Source organism: Sciurus carolinensis, chromosome 17 (genome assembly GCF_902686445.1).
Source record: "Sciurus carolinensis chromosome 17, mSciCar1.2, whole genome shotgun sequence".
Taxonomy (NCBI): Eukaryota; Metazoa; Chordata; class Mammalia; order Rodentia; family Sciuridae; genus Sciurus; species Sciurus carolinensis.
This window is the reverse complement of record NC_062229.1, coordinates 2,230,998-2,252,402: the sequence shown is the minus strand read 5'-3', so window position 1 is coordinate 2,252,402 and position 21,405 is coordinate 2,230,998. Positions and strand designations below refer to the sequence as shown.

The 21,405-nt window shown below is 65.1% G+C and overlaps 1 protein-coding gene across 3 annotated transcripts; it reads left to right on the top strand.

Annotated features, from left to right (window-relative positions):
- The first annotated feature begins 3,742 nt into the window (after positions 1–3,742).
- Positions 3,743–20,392, top strand: Zbtb7a (zinc finger and BTB domain containing 7A). Of its 3 annotated transcripts, none has more exons than XM_047532553.1 (3): positions 3,743–3,953; positions 12,144–13,392; positions 16,397–20,392. In XM_047532553.1, the coding sequence occupies exons 2-3, from the start codon at positions 12,158–12,160 to the stop codon at positions 16,875–16,877; spliced, it is 1,716 nt and encodes a 571-aa protein (XP_047388509.1). In that variant the 5' UTR covers positions 3,743–3,953; positions 12,144–12,157; the 3' UTR covers positions 16,878–20,392. The 3 variants fall into 3 exon arrangements, with proteins under 3 accessions (XP_047388509.1, XP_047388510.1, XP_047388511.1); XM_047532554.1 differs by lacking the exon at positions 3,743–3,953 and adding an exon at positions 4,746–5,155; XM_047532555.1 differs by lacking the exon at positions 3,743–3,953 and adding an exon at positions 9,878–9,998.
- The last annotated feature ends 1,013 nt before the right edge of the window (positions 20,393–21,405 follow it).

Sequence of the window (21,405 nt, the reverse complement as noted above, 5' to 3'; positions counted from 1 at the left end):
AGTTCATGTCCTTGTTTCTGTGTGGAGGGTGCTCTGCAGGCCCAGTCTCCTGTCCGTCTCTGCTCCTGGCCTGGTGAAGCTGGGTGAGTGGGACGGTGGTTTCGGGGGTGTTTTCTCTGGTGGTCATGCTGCGGAGCTTTATTTATTTATTTATTTATTTTTGCAGTACTGGGGATCGAACTCAGGGCCTTGTGCTTGTGAGGCAAGCACTCTACCAGCTGAGCTATCTCCCCAGCCCCAGAGCTTTATTTAAAAAATTTTTTTTTTTAGTCATTGATGGACCTTTATTTTATTCATTTATTTATATAAATAAATGAGGCTCAAATCTAGTGCCTCCCATGTGCGAGGTCAGCGCTCTGCCACGGAGCCCCAGCCCAGCCCTGCGGAGCGTTTTTGTGTGTGACTGCTGCACCCCGGCATGTTGGTCTTTGAGAAATGTCCACTCAAGTCCTTGAGCCATTTTTAACTATCACATTTTTGTTGTCGAGCTTAAAAGTTCTTTGTGCAGTAGAGGGCAGCCCCTCATCAGATGCATGATCTGCAAGCGTCTTCTCCCCTCCAGTCTCTCCCTTCACGCTCTTGATGGTGTCTCTGGAGGCTTACAAGCTAAGTAACGATGCTTTAAAGGTATTTTAAATTTTATTATGATGGATATGTGCATGATACAAAATCCAAAAATCCAACAGAGTACAGAGTGAGCTGGGCCTCGCCCTGCGCCCACCAAGCAGTTACAAGAATTGTTTAAAACCTTGTGTAACTTTTCAGCAGAGTCTGGTCCATGGAACTCCAGTAATTCTCCCAGTGATCCCTATGTGTCTGGCAAGTTCCTTCCCTTCCCTGAGTCTCTGTGTGTTCACTGCACACCGAGAAAGATAGCCCTGCAGTGATGGCCTAAAGTAGTAGGCGTGACCACCTTGGGGTCAGGACCCAGATAATAATGACAGACTCACACGCGTCACTTATTGAGGCCGATCCTTGGGCAGATACTGCTGTTACCTTCACCATCCCTTTTACTCTTCTCACAACCCTAGGAAGTCTTTTCAGTTTACTCTCTCCAAAGGATTCAAAGGATCAGAGAGGCTAAGTAACCTGCCCAAGGCCACACAGTAATTAAATAATTTATTAATTTTTCTGGTACTGGGGATTGAGCTGGTGGTGGAAGGGGCATCTCTACTGCTAGAGCTACACACCAGCCTTTTTTAAAGAGTATTTTGTTTTGAGACAGGGTCTTGATAAGTTTCCCAGGCTGGCCTTGAACTTGCCATTCTCCTGCCTTAGCCTCCCACTCCCAAGTTGTTGGGATGACAGGCGTGCACCACGTGCCCTATTAGTAACTCATCTTTTATACTTAAAAAAAAAAAAAAAAATATATATATATATATATATATATATATATATATATATATATATATAAAACTAGCTATTTTTTCTGGGATGGGTTCCCCATGTTGCCCAGGCTGGGTTCAAGTAATTCTCCTGCCTTAGACTCCAGAGTGGCTAGGAGGCCAGGAGCAGGCCACTATGCCTTAGTCCGGTTGGTTTTCTTTTCTTTTTTTAACGCGGGTGCGGGGAGGGGGAGAAGGGACTTGACAATAGGGGCGAGGACAAATCAGTGCCTCCCTCTCTGTCTTCATGACAGGGGTAGGAGGGGACGTGCTGTTGGGGGGCGCCCTCTCAGCCAGTCCCGGGACCAGAGCTAAGGGAGGCTGCAATTGGCATCCTTGCTCATTGTCCCTCTCTGGGTGTCTGTTTCCTCCAGCATAAGGTGGAAATCCTGCTCCTTGCTCTTTCTCAGGGCTGGAATGAGGATTAGATTGGGTGCCAATCTTCCCTATGAATTCCCTGGCCCTCCTGAGTGAGGTTATTGGCCGTGTAGCGTTCCGAGCTCTTCCACACCCTTTCCCGCTGGGTATCTGAGGATGGCGGTACATCAGGGGAAACCGAGTCACCGCCGCCCTGGCGGGGGGGCGAGGAGGCGGGGCTTAGACCGTAGAGGGGCAGCCCAGCGCGGGATGAGGTCCTGCGAGCTGGGCTTCTACTGGCCTCCTGCTCCGGTGGCAGATGGATGGCCTGGTGGTTTAAGGAAGAGGGTTTATTTCCCAGGTCCGCAGAGCAAAGTTCCTGGGTTCCACCCTCACCCTGGACCCACGTGGCCCCTCCCTTGGTCCCTTCCCACCTACTTGGCTGGTTTCAGACTGCAAGTCCTGGGGCTGTTACTTCCCCTCTGGGGGCCTCCTGGGTTTCCCCTTGAAGCCAAATTATTATTACAAAAGCCAATTCAACCCGTTTGGGTGTTGAAAGGCGCTTTTAATATGTTGTGCGAAAAAGCAATAAAGTGTGTGTTGGGGGGAAGCGAGACTTTGAAGTCAGAGAACAGACTGGGTAAATTTCAGGCAGGCCAGCGGTAGTTTCCTGCCTTAAGGTAGAGGTGGTAATACTAATAATAATAATGAGAAATAACGCTAATGACACGGGATTGGATGTTAGTTGGCATGGAGGCAAACAGACCCTCACGCAGATCCGGTCCCGGATAAGCGCTCACTGGAGGCGGAGAGAGCGGGTGCCCGCATTCTCTCCGAGTGGATGCCGAAGGGGAAACTGAGGTTTGGTGTAACCCGCGTCCCGCCACCGGTAGCTGATCGCACCCAGCCAGCCCTGCCGGGGCGCCTACTGTATGCAGCTGGAGGCCGGCCGGCCGGGTCACGCTGTTCTCACCGCTTGTCCCCTCCACGCCCTCCCCCTCCGCCGCCGGACCTCTCCCACGACCGGGAGGAAGTGGGAGAAATGGACAGGGAAAAAAAGTTGGGCTGAGCCAACGCCTCCCCACTCCCCACCTCCGTCCCCCGCAAGCCACGCAGATCTTTGCGGGAGCGGCCCGCAGGACCCAGGCGTCCCGGCCCGATCCCCGTCCCGCCCAGGGGCCCGCAGCTGGGTGGGGGAACTCGGCAAGCCAGGAAAACAACCGCCCTCCCCGCCCCTCTCCAACCCCTTCCCCCGCTACGCCCCTTGCGCAGCGGGTGGAGGCGACTCCTTTATATAATCGCAGGAGGGCAGGTTGGCTGTTTCATTGAGGACCCGGGAGCCCAGCGCACCCGCGCTGTCATTGGAAAGCCCGCCCCCGAATCCCTCGCGCCGGCTGGGCAAATTGAGGCCCCGTGAGGGCAGGCGCCTGGCCCCGGGGGTCCCCACCCGCTCCCGCGCCGCCCACCCCCAGCTGCCGGGGCAGCGCGACCCACGCCCGCGTCGGTCCTCGCAGTGCGCACAGCGCTCCCCGCCCCCGCTGCCATCCTGCCACGCCCCAGGCGTCGGGGGCAAAGCCCGCGCCCCCCCGCACCCCGCCCTGCGCAGAGGCTGGGGGCCTGTTTATCTGGAGGCCCCCACCCCCTGCACCCGGGGGGCCGCTCCCCCCGCGCCCCGGGGAGCTCTGGAGCCAGATAAGCTGGCAAGCTGGCACTGCGCCGCGCAGCGGGGCGGAGAGGTCAAAGGAGGGGGGGGCGCGCCGGGGCGGGCCGGACCCCCCCCCAACTTGCCAAAACCTAATAACAGCCCGGTCTCCCCGGCGCAGCGGGCGAAGCCCCACGGGAGGGCAGGGACGTGGCAAGAGCCGACCTGCCGAGCCTGTTCTGGCCTCCGAGGCCGGGCTGGGGGGGCGGGCTGGGCGTGGGGGGGCCGGCGGCTGCGGCACCTTTAAGACAAGGGAGGACCCCTCTTGCCCTCGGAGAAACCAGGAAGGGAGTCGCGAGCATCATACGGGGCTTTGGCTGTACTGTACAGTTACTGTAGGGGCAGTGACGCCGCCGCCGCCGCCGCCGGAGCGAGGAGCGACGCGGGCAGCGCGAGCGAGGGCAGCGCGAGCGCCGCGGACCCGGGAGGCCAGCGGCCGAGGGCGCCCAGTCCCGACTCCGGGCCCCGGCCCAGCGCGCCCCGGCCCGGCCCCGGCCCGGCCCCGCGAGGTAAGTCAGCGCCCGGCGAGGCCCGGGACACGGGGTGCAGGGCGGGGACGGGCCGGGGGCGCTGCGCCCACTCTGCCCTCTGGGCCACGGGAGATCCGGGACGTCCCCCAAGTTTCAGAGGAGGGGGTGCTTGGCAGCTGCCCCGAAGCTGGAGGCGCCCATGACCCCAAGCGCGGGGAGGGAGCGCCGCCCGGGAGAGGGGATTGGGGGTGAAGTGCATGGGCTTGTGCGCCAGCCCCCCCCCCCCACCCGGGTGCATGGCTTTTCGGGGCTCCCGGGCGCGCGGGGAGCGGGGGAGGGGAAGCGGGACTGCATTGAGGGTGGGGGGAGCCGGCGTGGGGAGATAGGGGGGCGCGTCGCGTGCTAAGTTTGCAGCCATGTATGGGGGGCGCTCTCGCCCCCCGGGGGCCTATTCGGTGCTGCGTGCATACGTTGGAGTTGGCCAGGATGGAGCTCCATGGGGGATGGGGGGGAGGGGGCTGAAAAAACAGGGAGGGGGGCTTTGCAAAGGAGAGGGAAGGGGTGGGGTGTCCGGGTGGGCGGGCACGGCCGCTGGGCCCTCTGGGCGTCGTAGTCCCCCAGCCGTTCGCTGTTGGCAGGTGGCTGGCGGTGCGCACTGCAAGTCCCAGGGTGCTCCGCGCCCGCGGCCCGCCGCGGCCCGCGGGGAGGGACGGTGCGGAGGAGGGGCGGTGAACGGCGGGCCGGCGAGCCAATGGGCGCGCGCGGTGGCGCGGCGCGGGGCGGAGCCGGAGCGGGGCGGGGCGTGCGGGCTCCCTTGCCGGGGGCCGGTGGCGGTCCCGGCTTCCGGCTGCGCGGCCGCGGCCGCCCCCACCTCGCCCGCCCGCCCCTCCTGCCTGTTGTGTAACTGTGCCCAGCCCCCTCCCTGCGGCCCCCCGCCGGGCACCGGCCCCTCCCGGAGGGCGCTCCCGGGGGAGGGCGGCGGCCCCCGGCCGCCGGGCGCAGGCGAGCCCGGGGATGCGCGGCCTGGCGCGGGCCGGCCGGGCGCGGGGGAGGCGGGCGGGCGGGCCCTGATCCGGGGTAATTTGCATCGCCCTCCCCCCAGCCCGGGTGGGGATTGGCCGCCGGCGGCGGGGGGTGGCGCGGGGCCAGGCGCACTGCCGCCTCCCGGGCCTCGGGGAGTCAGCCCAGCCGCAGCCGCCGCCGCCGCCGGGGCCGGGCCCCTCGCGCTGCCCGGGAAGGAGGTAGGAGCGCGCGCGGGCCCGGGGCCGGGGCCGCAGCGGGGAGGAGGCCCTTCTTGCGCCCCGCCCGGCCCTAGCTCCGCGCGCTCGGCCCGCGGAGGGCAGCCCGGGCCCCCGCCCGCGCCCCCGGAGCGCGTGACCCCGTCTCCTCCGGCCGGACCCCCCCCTCCTCTTGACGCCAGCACCACGTGCGAGCCCGGCGCCGGGACAGGAGGGGCGAGCGAGTGCGGTCGGCCCTCTCCCCCTCCCCCTCCCCGGCCCCTTCTCCGGCCCGGGGTCGCGAACCTGGCCGGGGGCTCGGCGGAGCGCCGCAGCCGGTGCGTCCCCGGGGCCGGGCCTCTGCGGACTCTGGAGGCAGGCCTGCCGGCGCCGGCCAGCAGGCCCGGCAGCCCCGGGCCGCAGCAGGACGCTGCTACCCAGCCAGGCCCAGGCACCCAGTCGGCGCCTATTCAGTGCTGGCGAAATGCGGCCACGATTGGCGGCGAGGCAGGCAGCTCCCCTCTCCCCCTAACCAGCCGGCGGAAGTCAGAGGTGTGGATGCCCCTTCCCGCAGGGGGGCCCGCTTGGGTCACCCATGGGTGGCGGGCGCCCGCCACCCCTCCTCCTCCCTGCCAGCTGCCTCCCGGAGCCGGCCGGAGAGGGCGTCCGGGATTCCATGTCGGCCCCCCCACCCCCGACCGACAGGGCCAGGGCGTAACCCTGAGTGTGCCGCTCCCACACTGGGGGGGCCTCCCCGCCACCAGCCGGTCACTTCCTATTGGCAGCCCTGGCCTGGGAGAGGTCTCAGGAGCCCAGGCTGGGGCAGGGGCCCAGGCCAGACCCGCCGCTGCTGCAGGGGTGGAGGGCTCCAGGCGGGGACCATTTCCCCCGAGGGCCACCCCCGTGGGGCCCTGCAGCGCGCTGGGCCTGGCTGGGCCTGGCACCTATGGCTGGGCTCGGGGCTCTGTTTACCGCCAGCCATCGCTGTGGAGACGGAGCCTGGGGGAGGGGGCAGAGCCGGCAGCCGGGAAAGCCAAGCCTCACGAAGGAAAGAGGAGCCAACGGGGACACTGAAATTTTAATTCGTGGGTCACTTGGGGGGGTATTTATTATTCAGTTCTGATTGGCTGTTTGGTGGCCAGTCAGCACCCTGGCCCGGGCTGGGAGCCACACAGCTCCCCGCAGCGGAGGAGGAGCTGATGTGTGGGGTGCTAATGGCCCTTGCCCCTTGGGGGAGACTGAGGCTGATGGAGGTGGGGCGTCCCAGACCCAGCAGGGAAGGTTACTTGGGCAGTGACCCTTCCTGGTTGGTTTTGGGAGTCTCTTCTGTTCTTTGAGGCCATTGGATCCGTAGGTGGATCCTCCTGGTGGCGGTCCCTGCCACCATAGCAGCAAACAGTCTAGAGGGGAGGCAGCAGGTGAACTGGGACAGGGGACGTGGAGGCACAGGGAGGCAGCAGCCCAAGGTCACCCAGCCAGTGCTGGATCTGACCCCTTTGGGCTTTTCCCTAGTGTCCCCCCCCTGTGTGATGGCCCAACACCTGCTCACCTGTGTCCTGGAGAGTCGTGCAGAGGCTGCTGGTAGAGCCTTCTGACTGCTGCTACCAGGGCTTTGCCCAAGGATGACATGCAGGCTCGGAGAGAGCCAGTGAGCTTCTTGTGGTCACTCAGCACAGATCCCAGGCCTCTTACTTGCCAGTCTCAAAAGCGTGGTGACACTTTTGAGTGTACTGTGCGTGTGTGAGACCCCTCCCCACGCCTGCTGAGCTGTAATCCTCCAGACCTCACTTTGGCCCCTGAGGTGGACAGGGCTCTGGGTTTTGTGATCTAATACCAAAGGTACCCCAAGTCCCCTCTCTAGAGCCAGCACGCAGGGCAGGCCCTCTGAAACCGGGCTGCCCTGAGGAGGGGGTGGTCTGGGGACTGGAATGCTGGCCCACTTGCTCTGTGACCTTGGACAGGCCCCCGGGCCCACAGTTGTCCTGTGACAGCAGCCTCCTCCCCGGACTCCAGGTGGTGCCCGCAGGTCCCTCCGCCTGCCTCTCTCCCCTGGTGGAGGAGACATCGAGCCTGCGCAGGGCACCCAGGATCTGCTGGCCCCCTGAGACACCCTCCGTACCCCCACCGACTGCCCTGCAGTGGCCCTGGGTAGCCACTGTGAGTGGGCCTGACCTCACCCAGCCGCTGCCTCCTTGGCGTCCCTGTCTGTGGGACAAGGAGAGCATCTTCACCCCAAGCATTGCCCTGAGCCTGGTGCCAGAGCAGGTGTCGGGGCCTGGAGAGCCCACTGTCCCTGTGCTAGGCCGCAGGGGTCAGCTGTCTCCAACCCTCTGCGCCATTGCAGGGTGTCTCTGAGGGGCCTGAGAAGAGGCCTAAGTGCTTGGCCTCAGGGAGGGGGGTTTCATCCCATGCTGGTACCTGGGGCTGTGTTGGGGGAGGGGGAAAAGGCTACCTGGGAGGACTAGTTAGGCAGGACTAGTCAGTCAGAGAGCCTGTGTTCAAATTCCAGCTCTGCTGTGTGACCCTGGGCAAGTCCCTTCCCCTCTCTGTGTCATTTCCCACCTGCAAAATGGGGCAGTAATTCCAGACCCTACCTCCAGAATGGTGAGGGTCAGCCTGTACAGGACTCTGTTGAGGACCAATCCAGGCCCCCGCCCTGTTGAGAGGCCCCCAAGACCCGAGTTCAGAGCCCTATGGCACAGAAGGTGCCCTGCGGAGAATCTGGCGCTTATGAGGCATGTGGACAAAGGCCCAGCCCCTCCATCTGTCCCCCCAGCAGGCTGTGGACAGCCATGGCCACTCGTTGGAAGTGTCCCCACCCACGCCTTTCTGGTTTGACTGGAAGACAGGCCCAGCACCACCACTTATCAGGATCTGTCCGGCTGCTGCAGGCACGGGCACTGGGCACCAGTGGGCCCCATCTCAGGGCTTCCAGGCTGTGCCCACGCCTGCCCAGCCTGGGGGGGGTGCTGTAGGTGGCTCCAGGTGTCCAGCAGGCGTCCCTCCCAGGAGAGGTGGAGCAGTGGAGAAAAGCAGGTCCTTCGAGGTCACTCTGGCTGCTCCTGGGCATCTTGGGTAGCAGGTGCAGCCCCAGTGCAGGGCGCATAGGGGACCGCCAGGGTTCCAGGAGTGCCGTCTTGCTTACCCCTGTGACAGGAAGCTCATTCCCTCTCCACCTCCACTGCGGATGGCTAACTTCCTGACGCTTCCTCTTGGAACCAGCCTCTGGTCTCAGGTCTGGGCTTCCTGGCCCGTGACTGCACTCTGAGCGTGGGAACAGGGTGGGCAGTAGCCCCACCCTGGATTGGGGGTCACCTGGGGTCCCCGTGCCTGGTCTCCATCCCCGCCCACACCCACACACTTCCCCTGGGCCAGCTGCTTTCCTGCAGCTGGCCCTTTAAGGCCTAGGCAGGAAGCCCCTCCCCATTTAGGGCAATAAATGGACACATAAAATGGCCGAGGGCCTGTTTGCTCCCTGCCTGGCCTGAGGGAGGCCTGCCCGCCTGGGAGGGCAGGGGGCCGGCTGGCTGCCATCTAGTTGTTGGTGCCCCCCCATCAGGACGCTGAATTCCTGTCCCATTAGACCGGGGCCAGGTGGGAATTGGCACCAGGTCTGGGCGGGGTGACCCTTCGAGGCCGACCGTGGGAGGGGACGGGGCTGCTGGGTGTGGGCCTGGCAGCCACACCTGCGCGCCCGACTTGCTGTGTGGCCTTGGGCTGGCGGCCCACCCTTTCTGGGTCTGCTTGGACCCTGCAGTTTCCCACCTCTTCCTTGGTAAACGAAGGGTGGGTGGCACGGCCGGGCAGCTGGGTGGCATTCCGAGGTTCGCAGAGCAGCCCCACACAAGGGTGAGCAGTCTGGCCTGCCTCTGGGCACTGGCTTGGCACACAGTAGGTCCTCAGGCAGTCCTTGCCGAGTGGACGGCGTGGGGCTCTGTTCTTGCGCTGCCTGGCCTGGGAGGGGTCCTTCTCTTTCTGCGGCCATGGCCCCTTCCCCAGGAAGCAGGCTCTGAGAGGCGGTGCTGCCTGTTCCAGGTCACGTGGCTGCGTGAGGACGGGAGGAACCTGCTGCCCCTCCTGCGCCAGCAGGTGCCAGAGGCCCCTGGACGCCTCTGTGCTTCCCTTCCCTTCGCTCCCGGGGTGGGGGGGGGGCGGCCCCCCCCAGCGCCACCGCGGGAAGTGCCCTCCAGGAAGCCCACTGAGGGCTGTCACCTGTCAGCCCTGGCTGGCGCCCCTTCCTGAGAAGGCTCCCACCGGCCTGTGGCGCGGCCTTGGGGAGGCCCCTGCCCCCCGCCCTGCTGCTCCTCAGCGGGTACCTGGTGCTGGGCGCCCTCCCCATGATTTGGGGCCCTCCCCGGGTGGCCCTGCTGCTCCTGACCTCTCCACCTGTCCCAGCAGCGGGGCAGCCTGAGGCCTGACCCTGGGGCCTCAGCCGTGGGGGTGGAGCGGAGGTGCTGCTCAGTTCCTCAGAGGGCCGGGCAGCCTCGACCCGCTGCCTTCCCAGGAGAAGCCGGAGGGTGACCTAGGTGGGGGGGTGCTGTGCCCCTACTGTGCGCACCCTGGGGAGGGCCAGGCCCAGGGCAGCAGGGCGTGGCCTCCAGCCCAGGAGGGGCCTGCCGGGGCCTGTTCCTCCGCCGCCGAGTCAGCACCAGGCAGCCCCGGAAACCCCACAGGCGACCCGGGGAGGAGCTGCAATGACTGGGGCCCCTGGTGCGGTGGGTCTGGGCCTCGGACCCTGCCGTGGGCCTGGCCAGCGTGGGGTGGGCCTCTGGGGAGGAGGCGGCCAGCACCTGCTCTGTGTTGGGTGCCAGCTGGGTCACCCAGCTGGGGAAGCCACAGGAGCCCAGCGAGGAGTGGCGGGCACACGGTGGGTTGAAGGCATCGCGTGCTCTGTATTCCTGGGACCCGGGACCCTGAGTGGGCTGGGGCCGGGCCCCCAGTTTCCTGCTGGAAATTTCAAAGCAGGGTCTTGGGCCCTGTTCTTAGGGAGAGGCCCCAAGAGGCCCAGGTGGGGGTGGTGGCCCAGGGTGTGGCAGGCAGGTGGCTCGTGTTCCTGGAGGGTGTGGGTCAGGTGTCTGCCTGGCCAGTGTGGACTCCAGGGCCAGGGCCAGCTGGGCTTCTGGGGTGGGGGCCAGCCCCCATGGTCAGCCCTGCTGGGTGTCCTTGGCCAGGACTCCGGTCTTCTCTGGGCCTGTTTCCTCCATTGAGTGAGAGGCCTGGGGACCCTGGGCGCTCTCCTTGTCTGGTGTCTGCTCAGGCCTGGCCCTTTGTGAGATGGTGTCTGGTGATATTTGGGAGAACAGAGGTCCCAGGTGGGAGAGGGCAGTGGCTTGGGTCCTCCGGCCCAGCCAGGCCTCACGGCCCCACCGTGGCCTGGAGTCCGGGTATCTTTGCACTTAAAATAGGGCTGTGGCAGCCCCTGGCCCGAGGAGCCCGGCGCCTGGTGGGCTGCCAGGGTGGAGTAGCCACGGCCAGGGCTGAGTCACTGGGACCATTTCGGGTCTCAGCCTCGAGGCCCCTGGAGACACCTCTAGGCCATTCCCGAGGGGACCCCAGGTCACCTGAGGGGAAAGCAGGACCAGGGTGGCCATCTTGGGGCATTGGTGGCCTGGGTCAGAGGTCCCGTCCCTCCCGTGTGGGGCAGGGAGGGGCTGGGCTTGTCTGATCCGGAGCCCCATCTGCCCACACGCTCCCCGAGGCCCGGGGCCAGACGGCAGATGGTGGCAGGGGGTGGAAGCCACCCCAGGGGGTTCAGGGGAGGCTTCCCGCCAGGCCTTGCGCAGGGTCGTCCCCAGCCCCCCTGCTCCCAGCAGCCACCCGAGCCCCCCCAGGCTGGGGACGGGGAGCGAGCAGCTGGTGCAGCGGGAAGGGGTGGGCGGGCGGCCGGCGAGCCCCGGGAAGCCGCAGCCGCACAAAGGCCTCTTGTGGGCTAAGGCTGGACCCTGCCCCAAGGGCCACCCTGGGGGAGATGGCCAGGCTCTGGGCCTTGCTTGCGGGTCCACCAGGCCCACGGGCGTAAGGACTGGGCTGGGCCATGCAGCTGGGAAACGGGCTGGGTCTCGGTCCTGAGGGGACTGGGGAAGGGACTCTGGCCCGGGAGCGGTTGTGCCCAGGGGACTAGAGGAATGTGGGCTGTGCTGGGTGGCGTGGGGCAGCGGGGCTCCCTGGAGAGGGCGGAGGGGTGGGGACAGGAGCCAGAGGGTTGCACAAGTGCCCGAGTGGGCGGATGAGTCACGGCCCAGGAGGAGGCGGGGTGGGGAATGGAGGGCGGGACGCAGTCTCCCCAGGGCCTGCGCCTCCAGAGACCTCTGCCCATTTGACAGATGGGGACACTGAGGCCCAGAGCGTGCCAGGGCCCTGCCCTGGGCTGGACAGCGCAGCCAGAGTGACTAAGAGTGGGGAGGAGCTGCCAGAGCCAGCCCGCGTGGACAGGGCCTCAGCCCCCCGCCATACCTCGGGACAGCCCGGGCGCTGGCCTGGTTCTCCCCATTACTCACCGCCAGGGCTGAGCCCCGTCCTGGCCCTGCCGCGACAGGATGCGTTCACGGTGCCCTTGGCTCTGCCCATGTCGCAGGCCTGGGTGCCAGGTTCTGGCCTCGCTCCTTCCGGGGCTTGGGGAGCGAAGGGCTGTGTGCTCGCGTCAGAGGCCCCGGGTCTGAGTCTGGATGCAGCCCTGTTCTCGCTGCCGGCCTGGTGGGCCCGCGGTGCTGGGTGCTTGGCAGATGTCCTTGCGCAGCCTCCTCCTGGGCTCAGATTAGCGGGAGGCAGCTCGTGCCGGTGTGGGGGACGTCTCTTGAGCACCTATCGTGTGCACCCACTGTGTGACCCGAGACCTCCAGGCCTCTTGGCGGGTCCTCTCCGGGGCCGGGCGTGGGTCTGACCAGCACAGGGCCACCTCGACGGGAGCTGAGGACCCGAGTGTCCTCGCGTGTGGCTGGGGAGAGCAGGCGGGGTGAGGCCGGGTGCTGCTTCCTGTGGCGGGTCCCGCTCACGAGCCCTCTCCCCGCCCCAGGTCTCAGGCGGAAGATGGCCGGCGGCGTGGATGGCCCCATTGGGATCCCGTTCCCAGACCACAGCAGCGACATCCTGAGCGGCCTGAACGAGCAGCGCACGCAGGGCCTGCTGTGCGACGTGGTCATCCTGGCGGAGGGCCGCGAGTTCCCCACGCACCGCTCGGTGCTGGCCGCCTGCAGCCAGTACTTCAAGAAGCTCTTCACGTCGGGCGCCGCGGTGGACCAGCAGAACGTGTACGAGATCGACTTCGTCAGCGCCGAGGCGCTGACCGCGCTCATGGACTTCGCCTACACGGCCACGCTCACGGTCAGCACGGCCAACGTGGGCGACATCCTCAGCGCCGCCCGCCTGCTGGAGATCCCGGCCGTGAGCCACGTGTGCGCCGACCTCCTGGACCGGCAGATCCTGGCGGCCGACACGGGCCCCGACGCGGGGCAGCTGGACCTGGAGGACCAGGCGGGCCAGCGCAACCTGCTGCGGGCCAAGGAGTACCTGGAGTTCTTCCAGAGCAACCCCATGAACAGCCTGCCCCCCGCCGCCGCCTTCCCCTGGTCGGCCTTCGGCGCTTCTGACGACGACCTGGACGCCACCAAGGAGGCCGTGGCCGCCGCCGTGGCCGCCGTGGCCGCGGGTGACTGCAACGGCCTGGACTTCTACGGACCGGGCCCCCCGTCCGAGCGGCCCCCCACTGGGGACGGGGACGAGGGCGACAGCAACCCGGGTCTGTGGCCAGAGCGCGAAGAGGACGCCCCCGCCGGGGGTCTCTTTCCGCCGCCGGCGGCCCCCCCGGCCACCGCGCAGAACGGCCACTACGGCCGGGGCGGGGAGGAGGAGGCAGCCTCGCTGTCTGAGGCCGCTCCCGAGCCGGGCGACTCTCCGGGCTTCCTGTCGGGCGCAGCCGAGGGCGAGGACGGGGACGCGCCCGACGTGGACGGGCTGGCAGCCAGCACCCTGCTGCAGCAGATGATGTCCTCGGTGGGCCGGGCAGGGGACAGTGACGAGGAGTCGCGGGCGGACGACAAGGGCGTCATGGACTACTACCTGAAGTACTTCAGCAGCGCGCACGAGGGCGACGTCTACCCGGCCTGGTCGCAGAAGGCGGAGAAGAAGATCCGCGCCAAGGCCTTCCAGAAGTGCCCCATCTGCGAGAAGGTCATCCAGGGCGCCGGCAAGCTGCCGCGGCACATCCGCACCCACACCGGCGAGAAGCCCTACGAGTGCAGCATCTGCAAAGTCCGCTTTACCAGGTGAGCAGCCGCGGGGACGCCTCGGTCGCTCCTGCTGCGTGCGGGGGCAGCCTGGGCAGCAGACGAGATGACCTCGTCAAGCAGGTAGCATGAGCCCGGCAGGGTGGCCAGGCCCGTCTTCCCAGCAGCCTGGGAGGCTGAGGCAGGAGGATCTCCAGTGTGAGGCCAGTCTGGGCAGCTTAGCGAGGCTCTACCTCAGAACAGAGTAGAAAGGGCTCCGGGGCAGCTCCCCGCTCTGGCCAGAGCTGCAAGCCGCACAGCAGGCGCTGGGGCTGGCGGGGCATGGGTGCTCCGGTTTGGGGGCGGCCCTTCTCTGCATGGAGGGGACTCGCCAACCTCTTGCTTTGGGGGAGGATGGGCAGCCCCTTGGGGAGTGAGCTGGCCACGTTCCTTAGGTGCTTGCTGTGTGCGGACCCTGTCTGGGCATGGGGCACAGCAGGTAGAGGCAGGCCGGATCCCTGTGGGGCAACCAGGGCTGGGGCTCTACTGAGACCTTAGCATCAAGACCCAAGGGAGGCACAGGAGGAAGCCCTGGGAAAGGGTGTTCAGGCAGAGAATAGCCAGTGCAAAGGCCCTGAGGTCTGCTTGGCCTGGGAGGGAGCCAGGGGCTCCGTCCCACAGCAGTGGAGTTCAAGGACAGGCTGGGGGCAGACTGCTGGGTTCAGTCTTAGGAGTTCAGAGGTGGAAGGCTGGGCCGTGTGGACCCAGGGCGGGCCAGACCAGTGGGGGCGGTAGGGCTGGCAGGCGGGGGCCTGGCCAGGCAGGGTGACTCAGCGTCACCCCCTGCCCCCCGCCTGCTGTGGGGTTCCCCCTGCCACGCCTACCAAGGCTGAAGAAAGAGGCCATTGTCCCCGCTTCCCAGCCGCACCCCACCGGGGCAGAAACCTAGGCTGACCCCCTCCCCAGCACCCTGGTCCCCCTCCCCAGCAGGCCAGGAGAGGAGGGTGGGACCCAGTCTGGAGGCAGGGTAGGGGCAAAGGGCACCGCTGGGAGGCAGGCTGTCTGGCCGGCAGCCTCGCTCCGCTCGTCATCTCGGGTCCTGCGGGCCTCAGGGCAGCCACCTCTCCTGGGGAACCCGAGGTGGCCGTGGGCTCTGCCCACGGGCTCCCGCACTCAGCAAGACCAAGAGCTCCCCTGTCCCCTCCAGGGAGTCTGTTGTGCTGGGCAGGGGCCTGATCCACCTCATGGGGCCTGGGGCCACTGTCCTCCCGGACGTACGGGCTCAGTTTCATTCTGACTCGGAAGCCCCTGCCCCTCCCGCCCCCACCCGACCAGACTGGTCCCTGTCGAGACTCAGGGAAACTGAGACCCCTTCCCCCACGCACACACCGGCTTCCTCTTTACCCCTGTCCCCAGGGCCCCGGGTCCCCCCACCCGGGCCTGGGAGCCCAGGGGCCCCTCTGAGTCAGAGCAGAGCATTGAGTAAGCCGGGCCTGTGGCAGCTGGGCTATAATTACCCAGGCCCAGGCTCGGGGTGACGAAACTGGGCTGCCTGCACCCCCACCCTGCCTCTGCGTGGCCCCTGGCCCGCTGTGCAACCCCGGGGCAAGTCACTTCCCCTCTCTGAGCTTCCCAGCCTCAGCCAGGGTTCTGTCCAGTGCTAGGAAAACAGTCCATGCTGTGCCCTCTGGGGCTGAGGCCTGCGTCAGGTCTGGGCAGGGCACCTGGGGACCACAGCAGTGGGTTTTGCGGGATGGAGGGAGCAGCTAATGCCTCAGGAGTGGCGAGTTCGTTGTGGGCCACATCCTGCTGGCTCCAGTGGACGGCAGAACTGGAGAGTTACTGGAGTGGCTGTAGAAAGCAGGCCTTGACCCTCAGGGAAGAAGAGTTAGAGCCAACAGGGACACCAGGTCTGCGGCAGTGCCAGAGGGGAAGCCTTAGGACTGAGGAACCCAGAGCGGGAGCCAGACCTTTGGGGCCTGGGAAAGGCAGAGACGCAGGCAGGGCCACCATGGTGGGCCCTTGAGGGATGAATAGGAGTTTGTCAGTGTTTGCACCGAGACGCTGGTGTGCTGGCAGAAGCAGGAAACCCCAGCAGCTCCGAGGGCGGGAGGCAGCACAGAGCAGGTTGGGTGTGCGGTGGCCGTGACGGCTGGTGTGGACTGGGGCTGCGGTAGACGTGCCACACAGGTCACCCAATGATTCTTAAAATTTCCTGGCCACCACATTAAGGAGGGAAAAGGGGGCAGGGCAGGTGAAGGCAGCTGCCTGGTGGGTCCATCTTGATGGGCAGGTGCAGAGACCTGCAAGTGAGCCATTTCAGGTCGCCTTCCCCATGTCAAGGGCTGTGGGTGGCACCCTTTGTCCTTCCAGCCCTGCCCCTTGGAGCAGGCCACAGTTCAAGGGCTCAGGACGGGTCCCTGGGTGTTGTCACCTCAGGCCATCTTGGGGACCAGCTTTGTGGCTGAGCCAGATCCTCTTGCTCACTGGGCTCATTGCACAGGGAGGGGCCCTGGAATCAACCCAGTGCCCGCTGCCCCTGCTCACCACTCCCCCAGGAGTGTGGGGTGTCCCTGGCCATGGGGACTGTGCATGGGGAGGCCTCTGGGGTGACAGGAGAGTGGCAGGGCCTGGCCACCCTGGGTGGGGACTTGTAGAGAGGGGGCCAGCTGCCCCTGTTTGTCCAGGATGGAGGGGCTTCTTGGGATGCAGGTCAGAACTCTGGGACTCTGGGTGGCCCAGCTTGTCACCAGTCCCCAGGGGCAGCAGCTTGGAGGGCAGGGCCTGTCACACTCCTTGGCACAGGGTCCTCCTTGCCTCCTCCAGAGCAGCAAGGAGGAGGGCAAGAGAGGCCTGGCGCCAGCCCAGGCCGCCCCGTGGCAGGTCCAGGGCCGCCTGCTGGCCTTGCAGGGTCGCGCTCCCATCCGCTCCTCCCGTTTCGCTGGGGACCGTGCCCACTTGGGTAGGGGCATCCCAGGCGCCGGGCACCCCGGGTGGCTGGCTCTCAGGGGGGCGCGGTGGGCGGCGGGGTCGAGCCCGCTGACCGCCGCCCGCCCGCCCCCAGGCAGGACAAGCTCAAGGTGCACATGCGGAAGCACACGGGCGAGAAGCCCTACCTGTGCCAGCAGTGCGGCGCCGCCTTCGCCCACAACTACGACCTCAAGAACCACATGCGCGTGCACACGGGCCTGCGGCCCTACCAGTGCGACAGCTGCTGCAAGACCTTCGTGCGCTCCGACCACCTGCACAGGCACCTCAAGAAGGACGGCTGCAACGGCGTCCCCTCGCGCCGGGGCCGCAAGCCGCGCGTGCGCGGCGGCCCGCCCGAGCCCCCGGCCCCCGGGCCCGCCGCGCCCCCCGGCGCCCCCGGCGCGCCCGGCTCCCCCGGCGCGCGACGCAACGGCCAGGAGAAGCACTTTAAGGACCAGGACGAGGACGAGGACGAGGCCAGCCCCGACGGCGCGGGCCGGTTGAATGTAGCGGGCGCCGCTGGGGACGGCGGCCCCGGGGCCTCCGAGGGCACCTTCCCCGCGGGACTCGCCTAAAACCAAAAAGAACCGCCCCAGCGCCGCCCCCGCAGCCCCTGCAGCGCCCGCCGCCGGCTCCCAGCGCTTCCGCCTCCGCAGCCGCCCGCCCCAGGCTCGGGCTCGGCCCGGCTCGGGTTCGGCTCAGCTCGGTTCGGCTCGGGCTCGGGTTCAGCTCGGGCTCGGCTCGGCTCGGGTGGCGGGGCGGCGGGGCGGCGGGAGCCGGGCGGCGGTCGCCCTCCGCCGCGCGGGTTCCAGCGTCTTTCAGACGAGACCCTAAAGGACGTCTGTCTGCTCCGAGCGGACGCTAAACCGTCCCCACCCTCCTTCCTCAGGGCACTTACGGGGCCGTCCCCGCGCCCCGCCACCGCCCGTGGCCTCGCAGCCGCTCGTCCTGGCCGCCCCGACCTATTTATTCCCGGGCCCCGGCCGAGCCGCCTCCCCTCGGCCGCCGCGGGTCCGGCCCGGCGCCCGCCGCCCGGAGCCCGGAGCCCCTGTCTGGAGATTGGAAACGCGTCTCGACCCCGCCCCAGCCCTTCGCCCACGTTTTTAAAGCACTTTTTAGATTTTTCTTTTCCTCCTTAAAAACCAGATTTATATATAGATATATATAGACGTATAAATATATATGATACACTTTCTCAGAGCGGCAGCAGGTCGCCGGCGGCGGCAGAGGCAGGCGGGGTTCCAGGGTCACAAAAGCAATAAACCCAAGCAAGTCCTAGAGTGGAGAGAGGCGGAGCCACAGCGCGCCCGGCTCGCACTTTGTAACGAACGGGTACTTTATCTTAACTCTTAATTTAAAACATGTTTACAAGTTGCAACCAACTTCTATGAAAAGTTGAAAAGACAAAAAAAAAGCGAGAGAGAGAGAGAGAGAGAGAGAGCGCAAAAGAAAATTCCTAAAACTCAATTTATTTTTGTACAAAATAATAAAATAAAAAACCCACCACAAACGTAGAATCCACGTCTGTTCCCCAAGGCTGAGGGGGGTGGTCAGGAAGCCATGGGAAGGGACCAGAACCCCGCCCGAGGCGTCTGCCCGCCCCGGAGTCCACGCTGAGGGCAGGCCGCGGGGCTCAGGCCGGTGCCGGCCCCCACGCCTCCCGGCCTGCCCGCCTTGGGTCTTGATTGGGAGATGTCTCTGCTAGCCATACAGTGGCCATCTCTGTCCTTGGGCACCCACCCTCCTTACTCCCCAGCTCAGGGACGGCCCGAGAGAGGGCTGGCCTTCCAACCAGCCAGACCAACCAGTCCCCAGCCCCGTGTCCCTCCCGCCCCCAGGACCTGCCCTCCAACATGGCTGTCCTGCTGCAGGGTCCCTGCCTCCAGGGCCTGACGCCTCCCCCCGCCCCCGCACCCCCTTTTTACTCAAAGGCACTGACTGTAACCCGGGGGCTGGCTCCTGCCTCACCCCAGCCTCTGGCTCCCACGAGGCCCGGTGCTGACCGAGCCGCAGGCCACGGACGGGGCCAGGGTTGGGGAGGCGGTCTATGCCAGGTGCCCCGTCCCTCCTGCCCACTCGGTCCAGCACGGGAGCCTGTACATAGATGCTCCGCAGAACTGAGGCTACCTTCCGCCAATGCCTGGGGCAGAGGGGCGTCCCTGCGTCCCTCCACCCCTGGCGGTGGCCTGTCACCTGGCACCCCTGTCTGCGACAACTGTCTCGTCTTTTTCTTTTGTCTTTAAAGGGAAGCTTTGTAAGAAGGTGAATTTTTTCATATTGTTTCTACCAGATTTTTGTTTCTTTCCCTCCCCAGTCCCAGCCCGTCAGCCCCCCAAATGTCTCAGGATCCCCCTCCGGGCCGGCAGAAGGGGCAGGCCCGGGGCCAGGTGGTGCTGGCCTTGTTGGCTCCTCGATGTCACAGGGCGAGCTCCAGAGAGGACCGTCAGGCCCGGCAAGGCACTGGCCCCCTGGCCATCCGCCTCAGAGAGGCCCAGGGGCGAGTCCCCTCCCGTCCCCAGGCCCCTCGCAATAAGACCCACTCAAATCACTGATGTCATCCTGGCCAGCGGAGGCCACCAGACTTGGGGGACAGAGCCCTCAGGACTCTGGCAGGACCAGGCTGCCCGCAGCCACTCACCCGGAGCCCCCGCGGGCATCGCACTGAGCCCGGCCAGCCCCTGCTTCGCGCCCGCGCCTCTGCCTTAAGCCAGCCAGTCCCCCGCAGCGTCTGCATGGGCCCAGAGCAGGACCCCGCCGCCCCCGACTGCGCAATCACATACTGTATATAGACGTGGATCGATTTTATTTTTATTCTTTAAATTAAGGTTGTGATAAAGTGTTGCCAAAGATACTGCTGAATTTCGCGTTTCAGGAAACAAGCGAGAGGTGGAGGCGGGCGTGCTGGTCTGGAGGGCGCGGAGGGCTTTCCTCTGGTGTTGGGGTTTCTTGTGTTTTTTTTTTTTTTTTTTTTTTTTTTTTTTTTTTTTTTTTTAACTGCCTGGTACAAAAAAAAAAAAAAAAGAAAAAGAAAGAAAGAAAGAAAGAAAAAAAAAAAGAAAAAGTGAGATTGTTATTTCCATCATCATGATGAGGTTGCGTGGTGTGTGTGCGCGTGAGTGCGGGGTCCAGGCCCGAGGGCTCGGGGTCCAGGCGAGGACCTCCTGTCTAGTTGCTGCTCCTTGCCTCGCCCCTCCCACCCCGCCTTTTGAGATTAAGGGGGGAAAAAAAGGCAAAAAAATAGAATGAAAACCCCATAACCCAGTGAATGTAGGACGCGGGCGGGCCAGCCTGGTGCCAGTCTGCTCCCCGGAGGCCAGCCGGCGTGTCGCCTGTGCCCAGAGCTGTCCCTCTGCTTCCCTGCACCATGGGAGAGGAGGGTCCCAGGCCTCTTCTCCACAGGTGACCAGGGACGCTGGACATTGTCTGGACCCCAGGCACAGGCAGCTGTGTGGCCATGCCAAGGCCCAGGCCCGAGTCAGGCCCCAGGATGGAAGCAATCTGGGCAGCCGGGACTGTAGGAGGCGAGACCGAAAGGAAAAACAGAAAAAAAAGAAAAACTTAAAAACCAACAAAAAAAAAAAAAGCAAAAAATCCTATTTTTTGAGAAAGAAAGATATTTATATTTGCAGTTTTATTTTAAAAAGTTATTTAAGCTGAGGAAGCAGCTCCCCAGAGGTGGGGGTGGCTGGCGCAGGACGGGTCAGGGCGGGGGCTCGTCGCCCCAGGGCCGGTCTCAGTTGAGCCGAGCTCACACTAAACTAGATTTACATGGGGCGGGGGGCGGGGCGGCGCTGCCCAGGCCCCCCAGCCCAGACACGAGGTGCCTTGGACTCGGGGGCCAGGCCTGGCGCGTGGGGCAGGGCGGTGCCCGCTGGGTACAGAGCACAGAGCAGACATTCCATAGACTGTATTTGAGAGTCTTTATAAAGTGTGGGAGATTTAAAAAAAAAATTGATAAAAATGCACTTTTTGGGGGTGGGGGGAAAGCTTTAAAGTAATAAAAACAAAACAAAAAGGCAAAAGATGATGAAAAACCAGAAAAATCATTTTTCTTGTACATAAAACAACCACTAAACGCAGCCTGTTATGACCGCTCAGCGTCCTTTGCCTGATTTCCGTGTCCTTCGTGTTTTGTGGGGAGTCTGGGTGGTGAAGGGGGGCTCGAGGCCTGGTTCCCGCCAGACCCTTCCTGCCCAGCATGGGCAGGTGGTCCCTCTGGGACAGGATGGGTGGTGGGTGTCCAGGCAGTACCTGGGCGGGCAGGTGGTACGGGAAGGGGCCTCTGGGACAGCGGCGAGGGCTTGGGTGGCTGGGGATCACTGGCTGGTGTCGATCAGTCTGCACAGGCCCAACTTTGGCCATCTGCAGCTCCAGGGGTCTGGGAGGCTCCGCCTGAGTGATCTTGGTCCCCTCTCTGGAGGTCCTGGAGGTGCTGCCCAGGCCAGGCCCCCACAAAGTTACCACCCCCACAAGAAGATGGGCCTGGGCCCAGCACACTGAGGAGGACCCTCTGGGCTGGGGTCACCAAGAGCTCCTTACGGGACCTCTGGGGAGAGCCCCTCCTTCCTCCTGTCCACCCATCACATTCAGCCCACGGCACAGGGATCTGCCCAGGCCAGCCAAGCCAGGTCCACTTAGACCCTAGGCTCCTGGTGGGCCGGGCTCTTCCTGCGAGTAGGCACTAGGAGTCGGCAAGGCCAGGCTCTGCTCGGGACACACCCCACAGTCCTCATCGTCCACCCTGTGGCTCCCACCCTGGCACTCACCTGTGTGCACCCAGCTGCTGACCAGCCTGGGTCCATGCAGCACCTCCAGCACCCCAGGCCTTGGGCACACAGGTCAAGGCTACACTGCAGGGACACGGGGTGATGGGAGAGCACTGGGCCTCAGCTGGGCCCCCCTTGGCTAGCACCCTCCTGAGACTTCCCAGAAGGCATGGTCCACGCCGCACACAGCGTCCCCAACGCTGCCGTTTCTGGTTTGTCCAAATTGGGGAGCCATTGCTATCTGGTTCCAGAACATTCCTCTACCCCTTTGGAAGCCCTGCCCCCATGAGCCGTCCTGACCCTCCCCAGCCCTGTGCCCATGGGTACATGTCCATCT